Genomic DNA, 7,831 nt, shown 5'->3' on the forward strand with positions numbered 1-7,831 from the left:
ATTTTACATTTGATTCATGAAGGCGGTGGGTGGATCTACAGGGTAGGTCAGAAAACATTACAAGCAACTCATTGTAATTTGAAAATGCCACATCAATAACACAATTGCTTAGTAGTTTCTAAAGAAAATTTAAGACTAAAATATTACCAGTATGATTAGCTGTCGGGAATTTTGAATTTCAAAAATATTTACACTTATAGCAATGTTTTCTTACCTACCCTGCATCTACTAATGGCTCAAAAGAAGTTTATTTTCATCAAACCAGTTTGCCATAATGAAAAATCTTTGTTTAACTCTTTATTTAAGCGCATAGATCAAAAGCCACCACAATTTTAATACTGTTTCATCGGTGTATAATAAAATGTCGGATAAATTCCAGCTCATTCAGAAAATCCTTAATGTAGTTGGTCAATACTAAATACTAATTTCTGTATAATAAACAAACAGTTTATTTGAGCCACAACGTGTGCCTTTCTTCCAATTGCACTTCAAGCACTGTCAAGTGAAGATTTTCATCCTTAACTTTTTATCCCTATAATGAAGGACCGCATCTCTTCCATTAATTTTCATAAAGGTACTCAATATTGCTTGTTTTAATGTCTGTGATGATTATTCTTCTCGCATTTTTGTCAAAATTGTGAAGGACAGGCAAAGACACTGTGATTTTGGAAGTATTTTAGCTATTTTCTATTGATTTTGAAATGGCAAGTGCTTTGAGAAGAAAGAAAGGGGTGGAGTGTAAAATTCATAGTTTTACCAAAGTAACTTGACCATATAGTGCATTGTTTCCAATCGTAAAATTTACATTTTATTTGTCACGCAGGTTCAGTGATTATGACTTTTCTAATTTCGCGTAAAGACTAATCATTAGCAAGTTTATAATAATAAAAGCAATAAAATGATTATGGTGATAGTCGGGAGGGCACATTGTTATATACTTTGTAAATATAAATATATAAATATAAATATATAAATATAAATATAAATATGGTAATTATTGATGAGAAGAAGAAAATACACAAAAACTACAATTTCATCCCGACAAGTCTGTTTCGTGATTTCTCACTCTTCAGGGGATATTAAATGAATACAAAGCATGTGCTAGATTATATATACAAGAGGAAGTTAGGGTAAAAATTAAGATAGAATTACAGAATATGTTGAGTGTATGGTTACAAATTGGATAAAAGTGCCTTGTGTCTATGGCGACAAGAGGAGATAAGTTCGTTACGTTTGTTGAGTGATGATAGTTGTGGTTGGTAGGTGATAAAGAATTTTTCTTTCAGGCATAGGTTGCATCTTTTGTTGGCGCTGTTGCACGGTTTGCTGTGAGTGATGATGTTCCATGAGATATCGTGAGCGATGTTGTTGTCTTTTAGTGTCCATATGTGTTTGCTGAGTTCGGTGGAGTTTCTTAGTTTTTTGTGGCGGAAAGAGGCAGTGTGGTTCCGGTGTCGAGTCTTAAATTCGTTTTCTGTAAGTCCGATGTAGGTCTCAGTTGTGTTAGCGTCCAAACGTTTAACAGTTGCTTACTACTTGGCTTGATGTAGGATTTTGGATCTGCCAATGCACTGTGACTACAATTCTCAGTTGTAGCTACTAATCTGTCTGCCATGCTGTTAAAGAAGTAGTCCTGCTAAGCACTTCAGTCGAATAGAAGACTCGTCTTCAGAAGTAAAGTTTTGTAGTAACACCAGAATGATGCTTGGAACTCTTGCTTAGTGAATAGAAAATTCATTTTTAAACAGCATTATTTCTATGCATGTGCAACGTCATCAAGAAAGAAAAACGAGTGAAGGAATGATTTGCAAGTTATATACAGCATAATATGAATTAAACCTTTTTTCTATTTCAAAAAAAGCACTGTTACAGTGTTCATAAAATGGAAAAATCAACAACAAATGACATGGCTACAAATCTCTCTTTAACTAGACTTATCTCTTTTGCTAACTTTGATATTTATTTAGCTATCACTTCTGTCAAAAAGATGTGGCACGTCCTTTGCATTCTTGCAAACAAAATACGAAACCAGCTCGTTTTTAAAAAGTTTCGTTTTCCATCAAGTATACTGGGTGAGAGAGAAAGATGGTTATGTCAACACATGAGTTGCAAGACAGCTAAAAGATCATGTCTAAGAAGCCGCATTTTTTATCTTCTTTATGCATCATGCATGTTTACTTTTAAACAACCAAATCTCTCTTTCTAACTTTGATTCTGATTGTTATCCTGAATTAATCTGCACTTAGTTATATTGGTCAACTTGAATCTGTAATTTTATACTGCAATCGCTTGCAAACTGAATTGATTGTAATAATTACATTGTTTTTCTTTTCGGCCAAAAGATATCAATTCATGATCGTGTATATTGCTCGAATACCAGCATGCAATGTCACAGAAAACACATTCAATTAAAAGCAGTTTGCAAATTGATCACTGCAGTTAGTATGTCGTATAATGCTCATAAAATTCCTTAGAATGATATTTTTCTGAAATCTGATGCAATCAGAAATACTACAGCAAATATTTTCCACGCAGAACATTAGTAATAGTTGTGCTGTTGACCATTTGACTTGATTTTCACTGGGGAGGAGAGAGGGTGAAGCATCTGTGGTTTTGCCACAAACAAGTATTCATATTCCATTTATATTATGAAATTTACATTTATTTGCCAGAGTCGGTCATTTTATAGTTTCTTACATTAGATTTCGATTTAAAACCGAAAAAATAAAATTTAATCATGACCCCACTCGATGACAAATGGTCACATTTTTACAAAGGAATGTAATTGACTTCAGATGCAAAAGTCCAACAAGAAAACTCGTGCACAGATAGCTATCTCTATACAGCATACTATTGAAATAAGAAATCAGTGTAATGAAGCAAACTCTTATTAATCAGTTTTTGTGTCAATAATTATAGTGCAAAGTTAATTGCTATAAAAAACCTACATAATGACTTAATTAAAAAGTCCAAGATACATGCAGTGCAGAGTACAATTGATCAAAGGTTAATAGGTACAAACTATGCTTTACTTTGTATTTTAATGTTAAAAGCTTTTTGAGATTGTTCCAGAGGCGTCGCTATGCTGTTCGACAAGGGTTTGAGGGACATGGCCTTATAAATATTGTTTATTCGCGAGATCTCTAAAACACCACTTCCCACATTTTCAAGAAAGTTTTATGACAATATGAAAGACTCACATCGGCAATTTAAGTTAAAAGCAAATATTTTTACAAAAGTTAATCTAAATTTGTCAACAATGGAATCCAAATCCATACTATGTGCGTTTTCTCTTTCTATGCTGATATGAAACAAATATTCAAGGTCTTTATCCTATGTAATTCACTCAACTATGTGCAAAAGTACTCAGCAAATATTTATAGCTTTTTGTTAAATGAATCATTGTATATTCCCTTTAAGATTTCAAAGTAAAAAAATTATAAAATTGAAAAATTGTGAAAGCACGTCTCACCCCCTTCCATTTCACTCTTTAGCTACGCCGCTGAATTGCTCCATTATTTTTCAATGTTATAAGATACTCAGGATAGCACTGGTTATCTTGGAAAATGACGAACATTGTGGGATTATTTTGGTTATCGACAACAGAATCATAAAGTAGACCTGGATTACTGGGATCATTTCTTGATGGTGGTGCCTTTAGTCCTTCCTTACCCAATGTGTACTTTCCAACAAGAACTTTGGCGATGTATATCTTTGGTTGTGATCCAGCAGAACACTGTTCACGAGAGTAATCCAGAGAAAACGATGCATCTCTTGCAAAGTATACTCCATTTCCATAAATTGCTCCTGTAAATTGAACACATGCATTAATTAAGGAAAAATGTTTGTTGTGGGCGTACACTAGAAATTACAAATGGATGTCCATTTGTGAATTCTTTAGTTTTAACATAGAAGGTCGTCGTATTCTTAATAAAATATCAAAAACTTTTGTCAAAAAATTAGGCTAATGTACTTTCAATTGCGTTAACATTTTTCTCTGTAATTATAAATAGGATTTAATGCCAAATTGAGAAACTCTTCAAAAATTGTCTAAGTAAATATGGATCTGTCTTTAACTCTCACCATTTACGCCAGCAAAGCCTTCGCTAAAGTTGTTCGAGTTTATTGCTTCAACGTTGTTTGGGTTAGTGCCGTGAAAAAGACGCATTTCATTCACATCATCACGCATTGAACTTTTAAAGGTCTGGTAACGACAGTAAAGCCCGGGGTTTTGTATCCTTTGAATCTCATAAATTTCGTCAGGATCTCCTTTACAAGCCTTGAAATAATTTTTTATCTCGTCATATTCAGCGGATGATGGTTTAAGTTTTTCAACATTGACAACTTGATCGGAAGGCTGAGGTGACCAACTTGATGGAACTGGGATATCTAAATCATGTATGAGGTGTTGCTACTTATAATAGTATGTAACACTCGAGGATGACAACTTGAGATTAAAATTTATGATTACGATTTGAAATTAAAATTTAAGATTAAGAATTGAGATTTAAGACTTTCTATGCAATGAAAAATTTAAATATGTTTTCTGTTTCTTCAAAGTATTGAAGATTAAAAATCAAATAATAAATGTTTTACCTATAGTTGAGGAAATTTCTTTTATGGTGTACTGACTAATACGTTTTTTGAACATATGGCTTGCTATCATCACGTCGCAGCTCAAACCAGTGAAAGAAATTGTGTTCTCATCCTCAAACTCTATTCTAATGCTATCCGACGGTGTTTCCTTCAATTCATCTACCAAATATCGTAGAACAAGATCATAGAGATTTTTATGACGAATTTTTGATGTGGTGATATTATCTTTGATGAACTTTTCGATTTTTTGTATTGCAGAAGAAACTTCTTCATCGGAACGTCCTATAATTCGAAACGTTATGGATTCTTTGCCACAGCCAAATGCAAGAGGAACAAAGATTGGCTTTAAATTAGAGGTACTGTCGCCTAAATGGAAAAATTGGTTTGCAAAATGCTGATCATATTTACTTTAAAAAAGGTTCTTTTTAACCATATAAAGTGGAAAACATCTTTTACAAATAGATTATTTTTGAAATGTAATCGTTTGAGTTTATAGTGTTTCTTTCTTGTAATTTAGTGTAATTCTATCCTTTTAATTAAAATGAAAAGTTTTTTTATGATATTAATTATCAACTAACAAATTTAGACTCACTGCTTGTAGTCTGTCTTTCTGGATCATATCTTATCAACTTGATTTCCTTCAGTGAACTTTGTGGATATGTGGAACTGAATCTTTTGAATTCTTCTTTCATCAAACGTAAAACAGTTGTTTCGGGAAACTTGTGTTTACCTGCTCCTATTATTGGCAACGCCACAGACTTGGCAGAACGTTTGTTGCATTCCTCAAGAATTTTAAATAGTAGTTTTCGGAGCACCTTGTTTTATGATAAAAATAATTATATTTAAAGAAATCGAAGAAGACTTGGCTTTTGAAATATATTGAATGAATTTTTCTTAAGTAATCCTTACTTCTTCAGCATCACCTCCCGGTTTCCAATCACAACAAACGGCATGAACGACAAAATTACATGAAAGATTTCCTGCATTCGTTGTTGCTATATCACCTGTGGAAATGTAAGGCTGATTACCACATTCTGTGACATAAGAGTCCCCAGCCATATTATTTAATGCTCGTCCAGTCATTGTTGCATCACTCAGATATGAGACCGCTGAGTTGACCAAAACATCAACCTTGGAATAAAATTAAAAACACAGTGATCTTCTGATCCACGTTAAAGAAGGATATTATTTTCTTTTTTATAAATGATATACGAAAACGTAAAATACACAAAACTAGTCCCCCTTTTACCTATGGCATATTATCCGACAAAAGCATGGAAGTAAAATAAGTAATGATGACACTCACGCTTTCTTTGGCGAGATCGCCATACTTCCATAAAACGTTTAGACCTTCTTTTGTCATAAAATTGCATTCATTGAATTGTTTTAAATCTTTCTTAAATTGACGTCTTTTATAGATAATGCCTTCAATGTCAAATTGCTGAATATTTTCTGCAAGGCTATCAGTCACCTTCATCGTTACATTCGTTTGTACTTTAATAAATTTCAAATATCTTTGTCCATCCTCGTTAAAAAATAATTTGAGAATTCCAGGTGATGAGTATGATCTTGTTTTCGTTCTAATATCATTTTTTAACTTCATTATGCTAGTCTTTGCCTCTTCAATTCCTTTCTTTGTTCCAGAATATTTCAATAATCCCAGACTCATCGTAATTTTAACTTTCTCATCTTTAAGTTGAGCTTCAATCACTTCAAATTCTTTTTTTAGTTTTTCTTTCATAAAACGTGTCATCTCAAGCTCAACATCAACAAAGAGAGATTCTACCTTTGGTATACGAAAAATTATTTTAATCGTGTAATAAAATAACTAACGGTTTCTGATTGACTAATCGCTATTGGTATAAAATCTGCATGTCTCTCTACTCTACTACATCAAGCGCCGATGAAAAAGTCACTATCGCGTTATGACATCGTAAAGGTAACATGAACGTCCTGAGGAAAGGGGATTATGAAATACCTCTCCCCCTCCCCCCTCCTCCGATTGGCTTATAATACAAAGTCACAAAATTGTGTTTCGATGTCTGTATTCAGTTTTTAATCGATAAGAAATATAATAATACACGCCTTCATTTTTTTTGTCAGTTATTTGAGTGTTGCAAGTTTTTCTTTACTTACCACTTTTGGACTTGCCACTCTCTTTTTTACTTCTATGACTTCACAAGTATTGCTCTCTGCAGGATTATTGTCATAACTATTATCTAGGTAATTGTGATCACTTTTAACACTCTTATTTGATGCAGGTGGAATAATATTTATAAAGGAGTTGGTGATTCCCTCATTTTGATGGATGCTATCAACGCAAAGCACGCCTGGCTTTTAAATATTTTACAATTATCTTTTTTTGATAAGCATTTTGAGCTTTTGCTGGCTCTATTACCTGCTGGATGAACTAAAAACCTACGCAGATGCCGACCAACGTCATCAGATTTGCTTTTCTAAAAGGAGTTAAAGGTTGCCTTAACAAAAAGACAAAATTTTCTCTTGTCGTTATGGCTGTAACAAAGTTTTTTTGTCATGGGCTATCAGCAGCATTTACAAAGCTAAAAATTGTATGGTATAAGCAAACAATGATATCTTACTTTCCTTGTCCTTCCTTGACTATTTCCCATTTTGTGAGTTGAGGTTCGTGTGACTGTGACGACTATTTCAAAGATCGTCAACTGTTTTTTGTGATTTGAATGTCAGCTGATTTAGTTTTACTGACAATACCAAATTTCAACTAATAGTGAGAAAAAATAAATTTGTGGCTTATTACGAGAATGCTTTCATGTAATTTCAGTGAGAGTTCATAAATTTTTATCCGAGTAGTTCTATATAAAATTCATATATACAAGATCTCGATATGTAATTCATCATACCTGGCCATTTTGGTTCGTTTTTGAGATAAATACGGTATCTTTGAAAAAGTGTCATGCAAATATTTTGTCAAGAGTATATATTAATGCATCATTCGTAATCACTTAACAAGGGCGTTGGATGGAAAGGGGGTTGCATTAAAATAGCAAAATTACTATGATAGAGAATGTTTTCTATGGTTCTATTTTGACACAAAACATATTGATATGTTCATTGCAGCCAACCAAGCGGGCTTCTAAATAATTGCGCAAGAGCATTTAGCAAATTTGTTATTAATATGAAGATTACTCTGAATATCATTACTGCTAAGTTTGTCGAAATGTCAGTGAACATCAACACCAACAGTCATGCAGTCTCA

General features: G+C 33.0%; 1 protein-coding gene across 1 annotated transcript; it reads right to left on the bottom strand.

Moving 5' to 3' along the window:
- Positions 1-3,490: 3,490 nt before the first annotated feature.
- On the bottom strand, positions 3,491-4,666 carry LOC124437239 (protein mono-ADP-ribosyltransferase PARP15-like). The gene is made up of 3 exons (XM_046987231.1): positions 4,597-4,666; positions 4,084-4,389; positions 3,491-3,807 (listed from the first exon to the last, which is right to left on the bottom strand). Exons 1-3 carry the CDS (start codon positions 4,664-4,666, stop codon positions 3,491-3,493), a joined length of 693 nt encoding a protein of 230 aa, XP_046843187.1.
- Positions 4,667-7,831: the final 3,165 nt, after the last annotated feature.

The sequence above is a fragment of the Xenia sp. Carnegie-2017 genome, unplaced genomic scaffold (genome assembly GCF_021976095.1).
Source record: "Xenia sp. Carnegie-2017 unplaced genomic scaffold, XeniaSp_v1 HiC_scaffold_16, whole genome shotgun sequence".
Classification (NCBI taxonomy): domain Eukaryota; kingdom Metazoa; phylum Cnidaria; class Anthozoa; order Malacalcyonacea; family Xeniidae; genus Xenia; species Xenia sp. Carnegie-2017.

What these genes read in the sequence shown, in the direction of transcription:
- LOC124437239 (XM_046987231.1), bottom strand. Translation starts at nt 4,666, where the DNA reads ATGATAGCAAGCCATATGTTCAAAAAACGTATTAGTCAGTACACCATA. An exon ending in AGAAATTTCCTCAACTATAG is followed by an intron (nt 4,390 to 4,596) that starts GTAAAACATTTA and finishes TACATGATTTAG; the next exon opens with ATATCCCAGTTCCATCAAGT. An exon ending in AGGCTTTGCTGGCGTAAATG is followed by an intron (nt 3,808 to 4,083) that starts GTGAGAGTTAAA and finishes TTCAATTTACAG; the next exon opens with GAGCAATTTATGGAAATGGA.